The sequence below is a fragment of the Sciurus carolinensis genome, chromosome 5, assembly GCF_902686445.1.
Source record: "Sciurus carolinensis chromosome 5, mSciCar1.2, whole genome shotgun sequence".
Classification (NCBI taxonomy): Eukaryota; Metazoa; Chordata; class Mammalia; order Rodentia; family Sciuridae; genus Sciurus; species Sciurus carolinensis.
This window is the reverse complement of record NC_062217.1, coordinates 148767932-148790391: the sequence shown is the minus strand read 5'-3', so window position 1 is coordinate 148790391 and position 22460 is coordinate 148767932. Positions and strand designations below refer to the sequence as shown.

General features: G+C 42.4%; 1 protein-coding gene and 1 pseudogene across 1 annotated transcript; one reads left to right on the top strand and one right to left on the bottom strand.

The window, feature by feature from the left end:
• Nucleotides 1-1507: 1507 nt before the first annotated feature.
• Nucleotides 1508-21738, bottom strand: LOC124984908 (acyl-CoA desaturase 3-like). Its single transcript, XM_047553063.1, has 6 exons — nt 21621-21738; nt 11782-12064; nt 7581-7711; nt 5381-5586; nt 3748-3980; nt 1508-1788 (listed from the first exon to the last, which is right to left on the bottom strand). Exons 1-6 carry the CDS (start codon nt 21645-21647, stop codon nt 1589-1591), a joined length of 1080 nt encoding a protein of 359 aa, XP_047409019.1. The 5' UTR covers nt 21648-21738; the 3' UTR covers nt 1508-1588.
• Nucleotides 17675-18171, top strand: LOC124984907 (40S ribosomal protein S10-like; annotated as a pseudogene).
• Nucleotides 21739-22460: the final 722 nt, after the last annotated feature.

Genomic DNA, 22460 nt, shown 5'->3' with positions numbered 1-22460 from the left:
CAATTCCTCAGTGTCCTGAATACCCACAGAGGCTACCCATCCAGGGAAAGAAGAAAAAGTCAGGGAACACAGAGAACAAGTAAGAGAAAAGGGACAGTGGGTAGAGCCAGGAATCCAGAATCTTAGCGGATAAGACATTCTGACCCTCTTCCTACTTTATAGGCTGGATGGTCACAGAGCAAGGAATGACTGAAGGGTACAATACCAAGGAAAAAAACTCAGTTTCTACTCAATCTAAAGAGCAATTGGGACAAATAAAGGGACCTAGCTTGGAACTTGTTTCATTATGACACCTAATAACTTACTCGGCAACTTCCTGAATCTCCTAACTGTGTTCTCAGAGTCCTTCCTTTGGAAAGTCACCTCAGAGGAGCTGTCTACAGATGCTGTCCCTCGACCTCTCCATCACCTGTGCAGCAATGGGAGGATTAGGCAAGCTACATAATTTCTCCTCTACTTCAAATTTCTTCAATATCCCTCTTTCAGAAGTAAATACTCCAAAACATTTTCAAAATCCAAGCAAAGTATCCATATCTATGTATGTTTTGGCTGACACTTCACCTTCTAAAACCCTTTTTGATTTGGCTGTTTGGAAATGCCACAGTCATCATTATGAGACGTATGACCAATTATTATGAGAGGTGTGACCAATATCACAAATATGGCAGAAGAGAGTAATGAAAGAAGTTGGAGAGGTAGCTCATGGAATGCTCAAAAGTCTGTGGGTGATTTTATATGCCAAGTCTGGACATAGCCATCCTGAAGACTTCTTGTGAAACAAATAATCTTAAGAAAAATTCAATTGTTCTCCAGTAAAGACCATGTTTCCTATTAAGTAAGTGCTGCTTCTGTATTCTCAGGTTAAATTACATTGAGACACTGAGATTCGGTGTTGTGTTCTGGTATTGCCAAGCTCCAAGACAATTCCTTTTCAGTGTCAGAGAAACAGAGAGACTCCATGTCTCTGGTTGGTAAGCAACTAGTTCTGGTCACAGAAAGTTTCCTTGCACCTCATTTCCAATTCATCATCATCCTTACTTGTGAATCACACCCTGCATGCTAACTTTCTCCTGATAGTTTATCTGCTTTGTACAATCTTTGTCAAATAAAGTTTTTTTTTTCCATGTAGCAAGTGGGCTGATGATACTTAACCAACAAATTCCCAGAACTTTTGTTGCATCTCTAGTTTTTGCCACCTATCTTTAAGCTCAGGATAGCTCAAGAAAAGACAGTTTTTTGGAGTGAAGACCTTTACTTTTACACTCTAGAAAGGATGATAGGATTTGAAAGCAGGACACAGACTATAACTGACCAGCAGCTTTCCTGTGAGGCAATGAGGGAAAAAGAGAAAGGCGATAGGACAAAGCAATGAAAAGCCAATGGGAAGAGAAGAGAGAGAAGAAAAGAATATCTGCTTAACACAGTAGAGTTGTTGCCTTTCAATAGTTGTGCATTTTATAAGAATCCTATACTGGAATGGGTTAAGGTCATCATTTAGTATCCTGGTAGCATTACTAATTAGTGAATTGACAGAACATTAAACTTCTGTCCCGCTGGCTTTTGGAACAGGGCCCCAGAAAACCCCAACTCAGTCACTCTTGTGGCTTCCATCTCCAGTTCTTTTAACCCTGGCCAAGATGGCAGCCTTAGATACTTTCTTCCGGTCATAAGCCAGACCCAGGACAGCCATGCAGTCAATGAAGAACGTGGTGAAGTTGATGTGCCAGCGGTACTCACTGGCAGAGTAGTCATAGGGAAAGGCATGGTGGTAGTTGTGGAAGCCCTCGCCTGGAACAAAACCAAGGAGAGAAGTTAGGAGTTCAGTGGATTGCTTTCTTCCTGATCTTTGCACACTTCCTACCTAGAGGGGTACCTTGAGCCCTGGAGAAACCCACTGTTACTGAATGAATGAATGAACAGTGTTCAACTGTGAAGCAAATAGATACCTCCCAGAGGCATCTTAAGCAACAAATCCAGAGGCCCCTGGTCAACCATTTCTGTCTGGGATCCTTTAAAGAAGGAATGTTTCTCCCATGGATAGGAGGATTAGAAAGAAGCTAGTTCTGTTACACAGGTGAGTAAGGAAACACACCTTTCCCTAATGCACTGGTGTTTCCTGTAAGGATGGGAGCTTCCAACAGACTAGCCGGAAACACAAAAGTTAGAGGTAAGGAGGCCTCCCCATGGACTGGAGATTCCTCAGTCACTGCTGGTTCACAGTGGGCTACTATGACTTCTAATTCTCTGAACTTTGATCCTGGGGTGGGGGAGGTGCTGATAAAACAGAGCAAGTCTAAAATTGCTGAGTGTTTCCCTGTAACCTCTAAGATTCTGAAAATTCTTGTGATTAACTTTTCATTTTGAGAGGAAAATAAAGGTGCTCTCAATGGAGGAGTGCTCTATGGAGGACAAATATTTGGAAACTCCATGGACACTTTGCCAATCCTTGGCAGGACTCTTTTTTTCTGAACAGCTTCCAACATTAGCAGTACTGAGCCTTATCAGGTTGGGATAAATTAAAGCTAATAAAGGAATTTTTGGACCCTAGAGGATAAAAATATCCCCAGTTAGAGTAGTAACGATATGAACAATAAGCAAGTAAAGGAAGTCCTGCAAAGGAAATGACCCTAATCAGGGCTTCTAAAAGTGCATGTCCCTATGTACACTGGTTTGTCTGGAGTGTGAACTGAGAGAGTGGTGTGTGGTAACACCAGGCTGAAAAAGGACTGCTCACCTCCATGATGGGTTCCTCAGTAAGGCTCTGAGTAAGCACTCACTTGACCTAGAGGTACCCAATTTAAAACAGAATAAAATGCATCCATAGACGTAAGAGAAAAGTGAAGAAGAGGGTCAGAGGTGGTAACTAGGGCAGCCAGAGACAGCTCCAGGAAGGCTCAAGGGGAAGGTCAGCTTTGTCAGAGAGAAGGAACACATGTGACTACTGTGAGGGGAGGTCATTCAAAAAGAAGAAGATTAGAATGGCAGGAACCTGAGCTGGAGGAGAGCAAAGGGTGGAGAGAGGGAGGAAAGGGCAGGTATGCAGAAGTGAATGACACGAATGACAACGGTAAGGCCGACAGCCGCTTTGACTGGCAGTTATAAGGAGACTGGAGTCAGGGACATTCACTTGAGTTCTGTTTAAAGTACAGGACACATTTCAGTCTGGACCATTCTGTTTCTAGGAAAATCTCAGAATTGCACAGCATAGGTCAATGTAAGAACATGCACAATGGTACTTGTGCCTGAAAGGTGGTGGTGGGGATTCATGAAACTATAGCAAGGACATAAAAAAAAAAAATGCTTTCAGAATGGTATATTCATCCTTTTTTAAACAGTCATAATTACTTCTTTCACATTTTATATAGCATGATTAAATATAAAACACAAGGCTTCTTGACCTCTCCATTGACCCTGATGTTCTTTTTATGCACCTCCTGCCCCATGCATGCCTGCAGCCAGGCCAGAGGTAACAGGAGAAAGGAAAATTAGGAAATGACTCATTATATGTAGGATATGGAGATGACTTTGGGACCTGGAATGAAAGACACTATTATTTTTCACCATCTTTTTACAAAATCCTTGTTGCCTGACTCTCATATGGGTTTCCCAAATTTTTCCATGGAAGAACCAAGATACAAAAAAGGTCATAAAATACTAGAATGTATCTGGTATTTCTGGCTCCAAACTGAAGACTGTCATCCGCTGATCACCAGATTTTACTGGTTTTACTGTGTACTGCTGTCTTACCCATAGTTCCCAGGGAAACCAGGGAACTCTCACGGGGTTCGATGTTCTTGTCATAGGGACGGTATCCATAGAGATGGGCGGCACTGTTCACCAGCCAGGTGATGTTGAGCACTACAGCATATCGCAGAAATGTGGCAACATACAAGCTGTGTAGAAAAGTTTCACCCCAACAAAAACAGGGCACCAGAGTGGGCAGGATGAAGCACATCAAGAAGACAGCAGGCTTGTAGTACCTACACGAGAGAACCCACATTTAGTTGGTTGAGTGAGGACTCATGCACTTAACTTGGATTGTCCACTCTCACTGGACTGAGCTGTGCCATGCCTTTCCTCTTACACAGTGAGTACATTTGGGCAAAAAGCGGCCTTGGGGAATGGGGAAGGAAATCTTTTGAGTATAGAGTATCACTTTTTAAATGAGGCATTCAATGACTTTTCTAAGATTACACTAGGAAACAGTGCAGCAAGGATTGGAACTCTTAGCTCCTGCTCAGATTGCTTATTTGACAAGAGCATAAGGAAGAATGTGCCAAACAGGTGATGGTCAAATCACAAAGTCACCAACCAAGTTCTGCTGCCTGGGCTGTTGTCCATGTGCCTTAGGGCTCCATTCTTTGACCAGTCATGCTCTTTGGTACAGAGTGTGTTTGTATAATGTCACCGTTTCCTACTACCTCCCCCTGATCAGTTACTCTGCTTTTCCCTCAGAAGGCACACTGAGTGTCCTTGATCATCTGCAAGTCACTCCCACATAGACCAGGCCATTGACACACCAGGGAGATGACTGTCTACCTCCCTTCGGCAGACGTGTCTTTGATTTTTTATGTCACTGGCATTCCCTGCTTCCAACTCCTTTCCATTCTTGCCACTGCTTCCTCAGCATGGTCCCCCGCTGCTATCCAACCTGTGTCCCTGCTCTCATCTCTCTGGCTCAGTGGTTACCTACCCAAGAGCAGTCACTCTGAAGCACACCTCTGTGCCACTTTGCTACAGAGGAAACCAGTAGTAGTTTTCTGCTCCAAGTGAATAAAATCTGAAGTCTACATCTATGACTTTACAGAAATGGTCTCTGTGCTCCTTTTCCTGTCCTACCCTATTTTCCAAGCAGAAGGACATCCTTCCCGGAACTTGCCTGAATCTTTAGCTTATTATGTTTTTCTCATTCCACTGTCCTTGCTCCCCATACATGTGAAAGTCTCTATCCACGGGTGGATTGATTCTACTCTGTTCACAATACCTTGCCAACAGTTCCCTCCTCAATAATCTCCCTCCTCTTTCTCTCAGGTACTCACAATATTCTGCCTTATATCATGGTTATTTGGATCCTTGGATTAGCCCTCTAACTCCAATAGAGTAGAAAGTTCAGCTGAATTTACTTTTTGTGTCCACGATTATCCCATGTCAGTTTGCTACAGTTAAATGGGTTTTATAAAGATAGGTCAGAGAGGAAGGAACAGAGTCCTAAGCTATGACTGGGGGCCTGTGGGACGTTAGATATTGTGGTTTTAAATGAGTTTGAACTTACAAACAGTAAATCCTTTGCTGTTATTTTCTAAGACTAAGAGAAAAAATGAGGTCCCCAAATCCCAGATGCTCAGGGCCACATCCCCAGGCCCATCCTCCCTTCACTCACCTCCTCTGGAACATCACCAGCTTCTCGGCTCTTAGGTCAGACAGGTCCAGCGTCATGCCCTTCTCTTTGACGGCTGGGTGTTTGCGCACAAGCAGCCAACCCACGTGAGAGAAGAAGAAGCCTCGGCGGGAATTGTGAGGGTCGGCATCTGTTTCTGAGAACTTGTGGTGGGCGCGGTGATCTCGGGCCCACTCATAAACATCATTCTGGAGGGACAGAGAAGAGGAATGCAGGCCTGAGGAGGGATGCCCTACTAAAATTCCAATGCCCGATGTCCGCAAGAGCCCACAGCTCTCAACCTAACCTCACACAGTCCCCAAGAGTCTGGCTCCAAAGGGGGCATGGGGGTGGGGCTTGTCCTCTCCTGCACACTTGCCCTGAAGCCTGTGCAGAAAAGCAACTGTCAGTCCCAGACCACAGGAACAGCACTATTGGTTCCTGAAGGTTTTATGGTGGGGAGAATGCAGGTAAATCACAATGCTCAGATAATTTCACTAAGGAAGAACATTGTAATTCTGCAAGCTAGTTATGTAGAACAAGGTTCTTTTGGGGTGCCTGATCTCACCCCAATATAAACAGTGTTGGGGCCCAGGGTTCTGGTCTGACTTGAACCAGTGTGATGGTTTATCAGTTCTCTGAATGTAGGCAGTGAGAGGATTGGAAATAAATCAAACACAAAGACAGAAAGGTGGGACTCAGTGGACCCCTGAACTCCTGGTGGGAGAAACACTGGCCACACACAGGCTCCACATGTTTATTATGTTATTAAACATCAAATGGATATGATGTTATTAAACATCGAAAGGATTTATTGTGAGAAAGCTTCTTCAAGAGAAACAAAACGAGGTCGTGAGCAGGAACAGCACAATTAAAAGTGCATCAGCTTGCTCCCATATCTCTTCTATCTCCAGGCAGCTGGCATTTGAACCCATGGCTATTGAACCAATAAATTCTGTGAGGCACAGAACCCCCTTTGAACAGGGTATCACCAGCAACTAAGCAGTCTCAACCCACCGGGAGTTCTTAGAAGGGCATCACCTCTGCCTTGGGATAGTTCAAAGAAACCTGTAATTCATTCGCCTCTGCCAACACTGGTCTGTGGATAAAGCTGGGGGCAGATGGCTGCTGATGCCTTCAAAAGTGACAGCTCACCAACCCAATATGAGGGTACCAGGCTTGATGTCTGGTATCCCCCATCCCCCCAGGAAAAAGAAAGAAAGAAAGAAAGAAAGAAAGAAAGAAAGAAAGAAAGAAAGAAAGAAAGAAAGAAAGAAAGAAAGAAAGAAAGAAAAACCAATTTCTCATTCTTGACTTTGCTCTACACAGATAACATCAGCAACCTCAAGGTACAAGTTCCTAGGGCCAAGATGATTACTCATATGTGGTAAACACTTCAGATATTGTCAAAAAAAGGGAACTAATTTGTTTTCTGTTTTCTCTTTGCTCTAAGTTAAGCCCACACCACAAGCATTCCTGTGCCCATTGCTATAACTTAATGAGAGTCCCTTCCCCAATTTTCTTTTTCTGTTATGAACTTGTGCTCAATCAACCTCATAGGTGAATTAGCCAGCATGGCAGCCCAAGATAGGAATCCAAGTTTGGTCTATCCACCCTCTTAGTTGCTCAGTTTCCTCATCTCTTAAAAGGGGTGTAATAATAGGTCCCAGGTTCTAAGATTGTGTGAGGATTTAATGAGGTAATCTATGTCAAGTGCCCAGCACAGTGCCTGGTACAAATTGGGTGCTCTGAAATGTTTGCTCTTATCTGAAAAAGCACAGCTACAAGTCTGTGGCACATTTCCTTCTATCTCATTGTGTTGGGATCCCCAAATAGTCTCCTTAAAGAATGAGTTCATTGTCCACTAATTATGCAGCAAACCAGGGTTAGTACCTACAGGGTAGGCTACGGCCTCTTCCTGAAGGATTGCAACAGCTAGACTGTCAACAGAGTGACTTTGGAATGAAAAATAATCCCATCCCTTGACAGTCATTCCTACTTACCTCCTATTTCTTTTTCCATTGACCCTCAAGTGTCCCAGGCTTGATGGACCTAAGCACTGAACCTGCACTTGAGGTGACCACAAGAGACGGGAAATGACAATGACTGTCCTGGTGGAGCTGCTCTCCAGGTTCAGATCCCCTCCATTTTTCCCTGAGTCATCAACAGGGTGAAGGCACAAAAGTTAGCACCAGCTTCTCACCTGGAACGCCATGGTGTTGGCGATGATCAGGAAGAGCCGCAGGGGCAGTCGCGCTTTGTAAGTTCGGTGGCTCCACAGGCGATGAGCTCCTGCTCCGATGCCCTCAACACTGGTCCAATAGCAGAAATATGCTGCCAGGACAAAACAATGAGTCCCAACCAGTGTGATTCCCAACAGAGGAAGCATAACAAGTACATTCTCCTGATGATACAGTTTGTGTCATCTTTAGATTTTGAGTGAGGATCTTCCACCCTGGAACCTGAGGATGCCTTGGTCTCTGAGGCCTTGTACTTCCCCGCCCCCTTGGATTTATTTATTTATTTTTTTAGTTTTTTTTTTATTATTGTAAACAAATGGGATACATGTTGTTTCTCTGTTTGTACATGGAGTCAAGGCGTACCATTTGTGTAATCATAAATTTACATAGGGTAATGTTGTTTGATTCATACTGTTATTATTTTTCCCCTTCCCCCCACCCCTCCCACCCCTCTTTTCCCTCTATACAGTCTTTCCTTCCTCCTTACCACCCTCCTTATCCCTATCCCTAAACTTAACCCTAACCCTAACGCTAACCCCTCCCACCCCCCATTATATGTCTTCATTCACTTATCAGCGAGATCATTCATCCTTTAGTTTTTTGAGATTGGCTTATCTCACTTAGCATGATATTTTCCAATTTCATCCATTTGCCTGCAAATGCCATAATTTTATCATTCTTCATGAGGCCTTGTACTTTTATCACTTTGAAATATTTTACCGTCACCCCCCAGCCTCTCTACCCAGGGATAAAGATGAGTTGGGTAGCTCCAGGAAGTAAGGAGGCAGAGAGAAAGAGAGAGAGAGGGAGATAGAGAGAGAGAGAGAGAGAGAGAGAGAGAGAGAGAGAGAGCGGGAGAGGAAATAAGCCTCTCACCACTGTGTCACCTTCATTGTCAACCTGCAGGGACTATATCCAAGGTCTTATCTCCATGGACATTCAGTTCACCTTCTCTAACGGGTTCAGGACCATAAATTACTTCACTGAGCTTAGGAACATAAGCAAGGGTGTTCTGAAAATAGCAGCCAGAGCAACCTGGGCACTGACCAATTGAAGAAGCCCTATGATACAGGATCCACTTAGGGGTGCCAAGCAATGGATATTTATCAGCTGCTCTGAAAGTATTTTAGCATTGTAGCAGGTAGTGCAGCCCTAGTCAGCTCCGCATGCAGTCTATTTGCACAGAGACTCAAGCTTTACCATGGATGCTAATATTCTTGTATTTGCCACACATCTTGAAAGAGGTAGGTGCTATTAATACCACACCTTGCAGGTGAGGAAATAGTTGCTGTAGATGTTGTCAGAGATTAAGTATCAAGGCTCACATGGCTAGGAAAACTGGAGCCAGTGTTAGCAAAGTATTCTGACAATAAGCAGTTATTGTTCCACCTCTACCATTCAATTTCTGGCAATGGAGCACACCACTGCTGTCCTGCCTCACTGTCCTCAAGGTCTACAGGCTCAGGAGGTGTCACATATATCTCTAATTGGGCAGGACAATATATGTGGGACCTCCTGAGCCTGAGTCTTCCCTTTGTAGGCAGCACTAGGAGACACAGGTTGAGGCATTGGGAGAAATTATTAACAATATTTCATTCCTGAGGCAGCTAGAAACAGTGGATGTTCAGGGGCCAATTACTTAATTGCAATTGGAGATAACCATGCACTGTAACCAATTGTCCTGTGTTCTGCAACTGGAGATAGTTTCCTAAACAGTAGGCATTCTCCTCTCCCTTCCCTACCTCCTGCATACTATCCTGTTCCTCCTACAGGATTCCCAGAGAAGCCACAGAGCCAGTGTCTCAAGGAAAGTTCTAGCCACATTCTCTCTGAGCTGGGCTGATGTCCCAGGTGATTTGTGGCCTCTGGTATGTAGTAATTGAGATCTTCTTCCCTGATTCAGTATCTAACTCCATCTGGACAAACCACAGTGAAACCACAGCCCTGTGACCACCAGGAGGAAAGAAAGGACTTTGGACAGAACAGGTTGTTTCATGGTGCTGATGACCCTGGGACATTGAATCTCAAAGCACATGCCATCCCATCTTAACAGCGGAACTGGGACAAGAATGCAGGCACTCTGGTGCCTGTTCTAGCCACACCAGTTTGTCTTTCAAGTAGAAGACTCAGTCAGTTACATTTGTTCTGCTTCTTTTATGGAAGAACTGTTATTGTTTGCAATTGATAGCTAAGAAACCTCCTATAGCTTTGCCCTGAGAAGTAGACTGCAGGGGCTTTGATTTTGGCTCTCAGTGTTGCCAGAGATCTTTTCAGCCCTGACCTGAGGGCTTTTCTGAGCAGCTTCAAAATGAAAGAGAACTATCCCAAAATTGCTCTGTCATGAAAAGTGCTGGAATCACAACCAGTTGTTCATTTTATATTTTCCTTTGGGATAAAACAAGAACAGCTGCTAAACTCTAAAGGTGGCAAGAAAAGATGCCCAAGCTAAAACCTCTAGCCTTATTCCTTAAGGCAGAGGAGTTTTGAAATCTCCATTTCAAGATAGTTATTCTGTCAGTCACACCACCCACCAAACGGCCCAGGGACAGAAGCAAAATAAGTCACCATCCGCACAGTGTGCCTAGTGTCTGTTCAAAGTTATAGCACACACACATGGACAGGGCAACAAAAGATAGCAGGCTCAGCCTTGGACTATTCTCTGCACCAGCAGCTGAGGGTGACCAAGCACTCGCAACATGGTCATACTGTAGTCTGAATGAGGTCTTCAGGGAGATTTTAGGCTGAAAGGGGCTTGCAGGTGACAAAACTACTCATGAAGGCTCTCCTCTTGAGGAGAAGGTGTAGAGAGGGGTGTTCACAATCTCCCTGGGGACTCCAGCCCTTGCTCTTGGTTTATCACATTGCAGCTCAAGTCTCAGAGCAGTGAGAGAAGTCACCTCCTCTCACACACATAGCAACTCTTCCTGGTGTGCAGATGGAGCGACCTCCTGCCTGACTTACTTCCACCAAGTGCCTCTGGGGCAGGAATGATACCATCTAACCAAAGGAACACCTAAAAATGTGAAATTGTCCCCAGTTGGTCCCTGGTCCTCATTCTGAGAAAAAAAATCTTCTCTGTTGCATTTTCCTGTGACATCTGGAAGATTTGTCAAGGTAAGGCTCAAGGGAGCATATCTCACCTCCTATGAGACCTAACAGGTGTGGGGGTCCAGCTGTCTCCTGACTGACCAGTCCCTTCTAAACCACTGCCCTCCAGAAGAGCTGCCAGAAAGTTCCCACACCTGAGGTTTTTCCAGGAAACCTCTAATTGTCTTCTGGAGAAGGAATACTGGCTCCCTACTCCCCAGAGAGCAACAATTGGACACCCAGGTCTCTAGGGCTCTCTGTTCTCCCTTCCAAGCTCAGCTTCAGGGGCAGAGGTGAATCTAACTGCAAAGCACAGGCATGGATCCAGGGAGCTGACCTGCCATCAGCCCCCAGCCATGGGTCTCTGAAAAAACTGAAAAAAGGGGTCAGGAAGGAACTGGAAACCCTCTCTCCCTCATCACAGCAGCCCTTGGAAGACATGTAGGGGCCAGGACTCGTATTTGGCACTTCATGGCATCTGGAGGGAAGGAGCTGGTAGGTCAAGGAGTAAAACAGCATTTCTGCAACCTTATTTCATCCTAAGAACATTTTATTGACTGGCATTTGCTGTACCCTGGAGATCTACCAGAAGTAACAGAGCAACACATCTGTGCAACTTAGGTCATACAGGAGTCTTGTTATCCTGCCTATGTAACAAAGGAATCTGGACTAGCCGAGGAGTCAGGTCAAAATATTTTTCTGAATTACCTCCTTTTCTTTTCTTCTCTTTTCCACCATCTTTCCTCTGGGTTTTCTAGTGGCAAGTAAGACTTTGACAGGCAGTCACACAAATGACTCAAGCAGAAACTCTCTTTCTGGGACACCTGCCTCTTTGCCATTTGTCTACTCCTCCAACCCTCTGCACATGGTCTTAAGGCTTATTCCACAATACCACATTAAGGGCCCCCCAGAACTGACATTCCTATCCCTAAAATTCCCTAGGCTCTTTCCCCAGCCCGGTTAGTATCTCAAGCAATCAAAGACACATGGTTGGCAAAACCTGGACAGAGAGGGGCTCGCTCTGTGGAACAACCCACGTTATCAAAGAGCAATGAGAAACCTGGGAAACCTACTTACCCCAGAGCCAAGTGTAGAACTTGCAGGTGGGAACCAGTGTGAGCCCATACAGGGCTCCCAAGTGCAGCAGACCCATGAGAATGATGTTTCTCCAGACATACTCAAGCTTGGGCCTGGGGCCCTCTGCATCCTGATAGCTGGGGTCATATATGTCATCTTTCATTTCAGGGCGAATGTCTTCTGCCAAGTAGAGAGAGATCTTCTCCAACTTCTCTCCTTCATTCTTCAGGCTCCCTTTGGGAGGTGCTGTGATGGGGGTGGTGGTGGTGTAGGAGCTGGAGAGCTAGAAGGAGAGTCAAGTGGAGAGTCAGGAGAGAGCAGAGGCCTGTGTGCAGCAGAGTCACTTTGCTCTCTAATAGGACTGGGGGAAGGGTGCAATAGAGGCACATATGCTGCCCTGGTGTCAAGGTTAACTAGGATTAGGTGGAAGAAGACATTTCTAGAAACTGTTCAGATAGATTGGGAGTGAAAAAAAATCTCAGGGTGAAGTGGCGGGACTGAGGGGAGGAAACACTTGCACCCCTAGCCACACACAAAGGAAAATCTGCACATATATATAAAGGGACAGGCACTACTGGATTTTTCTTTACTTTAAAGTTTAGGAAACAAAAGTTGGATACCAAGTACCCAAACTTCCCACCAGTGAAAGTGGAAGTTCCCACCAGTGGAAAACAGTATGACTTGGGAAAGGTGGCCAAATTCTCTCTGGAGATTTCAACTTTCTCCCTTACCAACAAGACACCTAAAAGCCCAAAGGGTACCATGAAACTCAGAATTTGGGGACCATTGTGAAAGAAAAATTATAGGAGATCATTGTTTTGGCCTAAATTCCTGTACGAGGCCCTAACAGACCAGACCCACCCAAAATGGTGTCATTCATCCTAAGTGCCACATAATCAAACCAAATCTTTAATGAAGTATGTAATTCCCCTAACAGGTAAGTTTTTCATGGAAACAGGAGGTTCCCATGTACCTGAGTTAGCACGATAAGAAAGCTCCCTGGATTAAACTCTCATGGAAATGTAACCTAAAATAATCAAGATTTTCTTATTTTTCTGTTCCCTTGTTCCTACCTTACCTGTCCACTGTTCTGCTATTGTCCAGTGGGAGGTTTCATTGTCACTTTGTAGAATGAAGGCAGCCCTGATTTCCAATTAACAACCAATTAGATCCATAAGTAAATTTGTGGCAATTTTATCCTCAACAGTTTTGACAATTTATAAAGGGACTCCAAGAACACAGCTATGGATGCAGGAGAGGTGCTGCTGATTCTCTTTAAGATCTCCTGTCTTCCTTAGGAAGCCTCAAGTGTTGTAAGTTCATCTCAGACTGAACTCTGTTCTTTTTGCATTTGCCCTATGATCTTTTGGCTTTTGAATCCAGGGTGAGTGGACTGTAAGAGGGCATATGAACTCAGGGCTGCAGACAAAGGGTTAGTATGTGCTGTAAAAAAATCATGTGATGTTGTGGGGTTTGCAGAGGCTGAGGAGTCACTAGCAAGAAAAGAAGTCATGACAGAAGTAGGACTGGGTCCTATAGGGGAACTGCAGGTGTCTCACTATGACAGAAACTGGCATTTAATGGCAATTATAAAGGTATGTTCCAAGATCCCAATAGATGCCTGAAGGTACAGAGTAATACACACTATATACTAGCACTTTGCCACTGCCACAGTTGATTTGATCACCAAGATGGCTGCTAAGTGACTGTTGTATAGGTTAGGCAACATGAGTATACTGCACAAAGGAACCTACACAGGATGGATTAGAACAGCACTCTTTCATCACACTACCCAGAATGGTGTATAATATTAAACATATCAATTGTTTATTTCTGAAATTTTCCATTTAATATTGTTGAACCATGGTTGACCAAAGGCAATTGAAACCACAGAAAGTGAAACCATGGATAAGGAGGCCCACTGTACTGCAGGTGTGTGAATTCCAATTTCTAGAAATTCATAGGAAGTTTGTTCTCTATCTTCATAGTTCCCTTTTCTTTTTTTTTTTTTTTTTTTTTTTTTTTGGTGGTGCTGGGAATCGAACCCAAGGCCTTATGCTTGCAAGGCAAGCACTTTACCAACTGAGCTATCTCCCCAGCCCGATAGTTCCCTTTTCTTAAGCTTGGGGAAAAATCCCTAAGTCGTCAAGGGGATCTCAGAACTCAGTCACAACTTAACTAGTGGGCATGGATAGAGTACTTAAAGGAATGTCAGATTACTCATCAGCTAAAATTGAGAATTCCAGGAAAGAATAAATTGAGTACAGAACACTGCACCTGCTGGCCATGAGAAAACATTTTGCTTTGAAGAAACTCTATAAAAGATCCTGGAGCTGGGCACAGTGGCACATGCCTATAATTCCAGCAACTTGGGAGGCTGAAACAGGAGGATTGCAAACCTCAACAACTTAATAAGACTCTCAGCGATTTAGGGATACCATGTCTCAAAACAAAATTTTTTTTAAAGTGGGAGATACTAGTTGGTAATGAGCAGTGAAATGTGAACCAATAGCCAAGCAGGGTCCTCCTGGGGTTTCTTTGAATTGCCTTTAGTGAACAATCAAGTAATTTGTGGAATGATAGGTGTACAAACCCTGAGGGTAAATAGGTGGAAACAAAGGGAACAAATTAAGTTCTGAGGATGAACTCTTGTTCTGTCTTCCCTCCATCTATTCTCTAAACTATCTCTTTGCCAACTTGTCTTATTTTCTAGCTACCTTATTCTGTCCTATGTAGTTACTGTCAGCTAAGAAACATTCTCAAACCTTTGCTTTATCTAAAGTCATGCTTATTCTTGTGTTTATCTTCATATTCTCTGTACTCAATCCATGCCCACTAGTTAAGTTGTGACTTGATAGTTGGGGAAGTAAGTTTTTCCAATCTCCATCTGTTCTTTAATAGAAATAGCTCTGAAGGTACCCGCTCTGTGTCTCCTGTTATTATTATTGGCCAACATAAATGGCCCCCATACTGATACTATCTTACTGAAAGAGTGAGGACCACCTTAAATAGCTGGAACGGCAATTTCTGTACTTAAGATATGTTTTATTTTAGGGGCTGGGGCTGTGACTCAGTGGTGGACTGCTTGCCTAGCACACATAAGGCACTCAGCACCACATAAAAATGAATAAAGGTATAAAAGTATTTTAAAAAGATATGTTTTGTTTTAATCAAATCTTGCCCCAAAGAGACATGATTGCCATGAGGTATTTGTCCTTCTTGGTATTGAGATAAAAGATTAGCTATAAACAAATCTCTTTCTATTAAAAGTTACCTGTTATCGTCCTATCCCAACATGTCTCAAAACTCTAAAGTTTTTGTGTTCTCACTTTTTAAAAACAACAACCAAAAAATTGTAAGGTCTTCAATGTACCTAGGTTAATTGAGATCTTAGGGATTTTGTTTTTAGGATTATTTTCCATAAAGGATTTCTTTTCTTGAGGTCTAGGTAGGGGCTGTCAAGTACCCTGAAGTCTGCATAATGGTGACAAGGACAATTGTATTGCCAATAATTTGCAGATGATTTGGGACAGACTTAAAAGTCCTATCCTGCTGGGGATTAATAGAGTTCCCCTTCATTATGTAGCAGACTAATGCCCAGGCCCAATGGAGATGCAGATTATCCTGAAGATATACTATGGGACAGATTTAAAAATCCTATCCCTGGTGGGAACTCGGAGTACCCAGAGGCCTATGTTTTCGTTCTGTTTTTCAGAAAACCATTAAAGATTGTGGGTGATGCATTTTTTATTCTTGAAAACTCACCACTTGGGTACATATTAAATAATCAGAATTCTTTTAAGACAGCAAACTTTCAAAAGGAAAAAAGAAATTGATTATTTTTTTCCTTGTAACATAGCTTGGTTTTAATATAGATTAGAGCTTGGAAGCTTGTTCTATAATGGGGGGAAAATGTCAAAAATGTGACTATCTGGGTCCCTCTCCTTAGTCCCCCCCCCACCATTGTCTTTTTAGGAAGGCTGATTATTCAAGTGTTGTTCTCTTAAGCAATTATTCAAGGGTTAACTCTCAAATACATTGGGAAAGAAAAGAGATCTTCCCCTTTAAAAGGTCCTAAAAACGGAAAAGAAACAATGGTGATGGATCTACCTCATGGATGGACAAGTGACCACCTGAACCATTGTTTCAATGTCCAGGCATGCTTGATAGACCCTGTCCCAGCCACCTCCAACTACACAGGCCTCCCCCAAATCTGTGTCCTCTATTCCTCACTGTGTCACAGAAGACATCTGTTATGAACTGTTTTGGTTTCTGAAATTTTAAACCTGGCCTGCACTCTGTTTAATGAGCAGCTTTAACTTTCTTATCCCCTACCTATAGGTACCCAATACCTGGAGTATGCAAACTCTAAAAAGAAAAGAGGCCCTTTCTTTATTTCTTTTGCTTGTCTTGAGAGAACTTTTCTTTCTGTTTTTTAAATAAAGGGGATATCTGGCCCACTGGTGATTTCCTTAACTCTTTAAAAAAGAAATTTTCATCTGTAAGGATCTCGTCCTGTATTGACTAGTTCTTAAGTTAGGAAAGGATATTGACTTAAGTCTGCATAACACGCCCCACCTTTAAAATTTTGGTTTTCACTTGCCTAAGCTCTTCTCAGTGATGTTTAAATTAAGGTTTGTGTCTTTGAGATGTAATAGGACCATGGTAATTTTTTTTTTTTTTTTTTGAGACAGTCTCACTAAGTTGCCTATGGCCTCGCTAAATTGCTCAGGTTGGCCTTGAACTTACGATCCTCTTGCCTTGGCCTCCCGAGTGGCTGATGTTAAGTTGTGTGCCACCATGCCTAGATGGACCATGGTTATCATATCAATAGATTATTAAAAAAAAAAAACCCTGACAAATAGTAAATCTAGATTAAAGCTATAAAATATTTGTTTTTGTCTCTATTTTTATGTGTGTATTATATGTTGTGTCTACATGGTATCAAATTGGCTTATGGATAAATCAACACTCATAAATTTAAAAAAATAGATCCAAATGCCTTTTAGTTCATGTGACTTAAACAATCCTTTAACAATAAGGTAAATTTAAATTGGTTACAAAAATGAGAGTAAGGGCTGGGGAGATAGCTCAGTCGGTAGAGTGCTTGCCTTGCAAGTGCAAGGCCCTGGGTTCGATCCCCAGCACCCAAAAAAAATAAAAAAATAAAAAAATAAAAAAATGAGAGTAAATATATTTTCCAGATGATTAGCCAATAAGGAGAGTGCTGTTTTCTCTAAAATGTTTGAAGTACAATGTCTATTGCTTTTAAGATTTTTCTTTGGCAGAAAAAAGAAGTCTTAAAATGTTCATCTGATATCTTGGTTCATATGAGTTACCTAAAATTAACTGTTAAAATATGTACATTAGGTTTGACATAAGTGGAATTTATGAATGTATTAGGGAAGATATCTGATTAATTTGCAGGTGAAAGCACTAAAACACAACTGCTAAATAGAAATTCAAGTACTCTTGGCTTCTTGAATTTTATAAGAAAATATATATATTTGGGTTTGTGTGTTTTATATAAATTGTTACTAAATAATAAAACAGTGTAATGTTGTTCTGCTTCTGGGACTAAACTAAAGACAAGGATACTAAGAGTTAAAATTCTAACCAGCAGCTAAGCATGGAGATACATGCCTTTAATCCCAGGGACTCTGTAGGCTGACAGGAGAATTTCAAGTCTGAGACCAACCTCAGCAATTTATCAAGACCCTAAGCAACTTAGCAAGATCCTGTCTCAAAATGAAAAATAAAATGGACTGGGGATGTGGCTCAGTGGTTAAGCACCTCTGGTTTCAATCCCTGGTAAACAAACAAACAAATAAAAATAAATAAAATAAAATACTTTAAGCTTTCCAGCCTTGGCCTTGGACCTGAAGCCTCTGCAATGTTGATGCCCAAGAAGAACTGAATTACCATTTATGAACTCCTTTTTAAGGAGGGAGAAATGATAGCTAAGAAGGATATCCACGTCCTCAAACACCCAGAGCTGGCAGATAAGAATGTGCCCAACCTTCACATCATGAAAGCCATGCAGTAACTCAAGTCTCAAGGCTATGTGAAGGAACAGTTTGTCTGGAGACATTTCTACTGGCACCTTACCAAAGAGGACATCCAGTATTTCTGTGATTACCTCCACCTGCTGCCTGAGATTGTGCTTGCCACTGTAATGCTGTAGCTGACCAGAAACTGGCAGGCCTTGGTAAAAAAGGTCTGGAGGACAAGAGACCTGTAATAATCATAAGAGGGGAAGCTGACAGACACCTACAGACAGTGTGCTGTGCCCCCGGTGCTAACAAGAAAACTGAGGCTGGGACTGGGTCAGCAACCAAATTCCAGCTTAGAGGTGGATTTGGTCGTGGACATGGTCAGCTACCTCAGTGAAGTTGGAGAGGATTATTTTGTTTTGAATAAACTTGTAGTTAGAAAAAAGTAAATAATATAAAATACTTTAAGATTTGTAAGGGCTGAGGATGTAGCTCAATTGGTAGAGTGCTTGCCTTGTAAGCATAAGGCCCTTCGTTCAATCCCCAGCACTGAAAAAAATAAATAAATAAAATAAAAAAGATTTGTCAAAAGGCCAACCTCACCTGAGATAAGGCTCTGCCTCTCATGGCTCCAAGGCAGGCTAAAATTAAACTCATTTAAATTTATGTTTAAAAAATAGATTTTTGTTGTAAAGATTTCTGTGATCTCAAAATAAAACAGAATATAATACAAAACTAAATAAAGGTTTGGGTAATTTATAAAAGGTATTTAAAGGTTGCAGAAGAGTTTTAAAAGAAAGTAAAGCTTGTATAGGATTTCATATGTGATTGAGTTGATAAGTTTATGGATTTTTGTAGGAGCTAAATAGATACCAAAGATACATTAGTGTTATAAAAATTGTTTCTTGGTTCAAAAACTCTTCTACAAGATAAATATGTTTTTGCTCTTATTAATTTCATTTTGTATTTTCTTTGTGAAACCTTATAAGCATTTCATTTTAGTGTTTTGCAGAAAGCACTACAACAAACAACCTGAGTTAAAACAAAACAACCTGAATTAATTTAAATAATAAACTATCACCTACAGGATAGATAGGAGATAATGCTGCCTCCCAGTACTAATAATGACCCCAATTAAATAAAAGGGATAACTGAAAAAATTATAGACATTAAAGTCAAAACCTATTACTCCCACTTCAAGACTGGTGAAATTGGCTTACTAGATGTGTAAAACCAAAGTATGGAGCCCTCTGACATGGCACATGCCTATAATCCCAGGGACCGGGGGCTGAGGCAGGAGGACCATAGGTTCAAGGCCAGTTTCAGCAATTTAGTGAGAGCCTACACAATTTAGCAAGACCCTGTTTCAAAATAAAAAAATGAAAAGGGCTGGGGATGTGGCTCAGTGGTACAGCATCCCAACGTTCAGTTCCCAATACCAAAACTAGAAGACCAAAGTCAAGGAAGTAAAGGAGCTAATGAAGGGGGGGGGCGAAAAAAAAAAAACAAAAACAAAATACAGCCAATATTTTGGTCCTTGCCCTCTAAAGTCAGCCAGAACTCAGGGAATGATGGGTCCTCTCTAAGGACCCTGCAACCCTTGCTGAGTCACCTGACCTCCCAATAAGGGGAATTGTAAGGACCTAGAGAACAGGAAACCAAAATGTACATCCTGCAAAGAGGAAGGTCACTGGAGAAGAAAATGTCCCTGATGCTTCCAAGGGAAGCCATGTATGGTCAGCAAGACTCTGACCTATCCTGGCAGATGGAACAACTGGTATAGAAAGTTAAAGAATCCAAGAGGCTTTTCACAAGTTCCCAAGAGTAACCCTGAGAAATCTCAGCTGACCCTAACAGTAATAGAAACAAGGTCAATTTTTGACAACTTGGTTTTAAAAACTGGCAAGAAAGTATAACCTCAACACAGCCATTTATGAACATTCAAAGGTAAAACAGCTGGGTGTGGTGGCACATGCCTGTAATGCCAGTGACTTGGGAGGCAGAGGCAGGAGGATTCCAAGTTTAAGGCTAGCCTTGGCAACTTAGCAAGTCCCTAAGCAACTTAGTGAGGTCCTATCTCCAAATAAAAAATAAAAGGGGCTAAGGGTTTAGCTCTGTGGTTAAGTGTCTCTGGGTTTAGTTCCCCAAACCAAAAAAAAGTAAGACAATAGTTCTTTTAGTATAACTCGAGATACACACTTGTATGAGCCCTACCAAAACCAATTAAAGTTGAGATGTTATAGAGAAAGGGGTCTTTGTATAAGTGCCTGATAATAACTATCCAGAGAGTCTTTACTAAAATCATGTTTACCCTGAGTTATTTTAATTCTGATCTGTCAGACATGTTTTTGAACACAAGAATTCCAACCCATTCCCACAACTGTGTCCAGTGTCTATCTCCTTATTTAGATCAATCAAGATGAGATTTTTCTTGTACTGGGGACTGAACCCAGGGATGCTTTACCACTGAGCTACATCCCCAAACTCTTTTATATTTTATTTTGAGACAGGGTCTTGCTGAGTTGCTGAGGCTAGTCTTGAACTTGTGATCCTCCTGTCTCAATCTCCCAAGTCATAGGATTACAGGTGTGCACCACTGTGTCCAGCTCAAAATGAGACTTTTGATCCCTGACTAGGCAGAGTCATTTTCCCTCGGCAACCTGAAGCAACAACCTAGAAGATAGGTTTTTTGTTTTTGGTACCAGGGAATAAATCCAGGTGTGCTTAACTTCTGAGCCACACCTCTAGCCTGCCCCCCTTTTTATTTTGAGACAGAGTCTTACTAAGTTGCTGAGGCTGACTTTGAACCTGCAATTCTCCTGCCTCAGCTTCCCAAGACACTGGGATGACAGGCATGTGCCACCACTCCTGACCTGAATTGTCCCTTGAATGCAGATTCCTTGCTTTCTTTACCTCAAAGGCACCTCTTTCTTGAGATTGTCCCATTCTCCCTTGAATGTGTATCAACTTTCCTAAATACACCTCTGTCTATGCTTTTGACTGGCACATATTGAAATTCTTTTCCATCACTTATTTCAAAACCCCTGCTGGTTCTAAGTTCCCCCTTATCTCTGGCAACTCCCTGGACCCTTCTTTGGAGACATGTCTTCTCTGGTGACAGTTGAACAGGAAGGAGTCTGTGCAGTTGCTGACATTTCCTGTTACATATGGACAAACACATTAGGTATTACAGGGACTCACTTGTAGAAAATTTAAGAAATGCATTCCTTGATTAACACAAATAGATTCCTAGCTCATTCTTCGATCTATTTGATTTTAGCAGATTTGGTTCATGGGTACCCTACCCTAGCTAAGAAGCATATTCTCTTTCTCTCTCTCTCTCTCTCTCTATCTATATATGTATATATATATATACACACACACATACATATATGTAATACATATGTATATGTATATATAAATCAAATATATGATGTATGTCATATATATGACATATTATATATATATAATTATATATATTTATGTATAAATTGTTCCCTTGTTCTCACCTTATAAAACTTGAGATTCTAAGGTTCTGCAATGACACCATAGAAGATTTCGCTTTATTTTATAGAATAGAGGCTGCCTTATTCATAATTTTCAATTTAAAGTCAGATTCATAACTAAATTATTGAAACTTTGTCTTTTGACGAGCTTAAGAAACAAAGGTTGGAGGATCAAGTTCCCAAATTACCATCCACATTCCCATCCAATTGAAGGCAACACACTCTAAAAGATGGTCAAGGCCTCTCAGGAGCCTTCAACTCTCTTGCCCACCAATTAGTTACCTAGAGGCCCAAAGTGAGCCCACAGACATGGATGCGGAAACCGTTGTTGGAAACTCACCTTTTCTTGCAGCAAGCGCACCGGCATCTTGGCTCTCAGACGCTGGGATGACTCTACCAAGGCTGAGGTTGCCAAGTGGAGTTCTGGACTGCCAGGACAGAAGGTGGACTTCTGCTCCAGGGCTTGCCTGTAGAGCATCAATTCTGTGCAGAGCTCCGAACACTTCTCTAACCTCACAGGAGTGATGCTGTCCACGCTGGACCTTGCTGTGCGTATATCTCCCTGAGATGAGGATTTAAAGGCTACAGCTAATGATGGTTGATCGTGCCCCATATTTCCTCCACCTTTTATCTGCTGCCAATGAGGGGGAAGGGCACAGAGCTGTCTGACTTAGGTAGCCCTGAGTGGAGGTGAGAGTAGGAGAGGGGAGGGGACAGAAAGCAAATGCAGGTAGGGTCCAGCTAGGGTGACTGGAGGCTGCAAACACCAACAATGCTAATGATCCAGAAATAATGCTAATAATCCTTCTGTCAACTCTGGCTCCCCACTGGCCAAAGAGAATTTGGTGCCACCTCATTCCAACATTACCATTGGTTCAACTCAAATCTGCTGTTCCCCTGCCACCAACTCCTTGATTCCTTTTATCTTTACACCTTCTTGGCTTCTTTTCCAGCTGTTGTTGGATTTCTGCCCAGTACCCTGTGGCCCAGGAGTGTTCTGGAAGAGCTTGAGGGCCTAGTTCAACACTGAAGGTTGTGTCCAAGCCCAGACAGGCCCTGGATTCAAGGCAAATTGCTGGGCATTGGGGCAGTTGCACAAGAAAGATTGGGAAAGCCAAAATGGGGCCCACATCTCAACCCCATCCAGTCTTCTCTTTTCTCTAGGTGTGTGGAAGGAGAA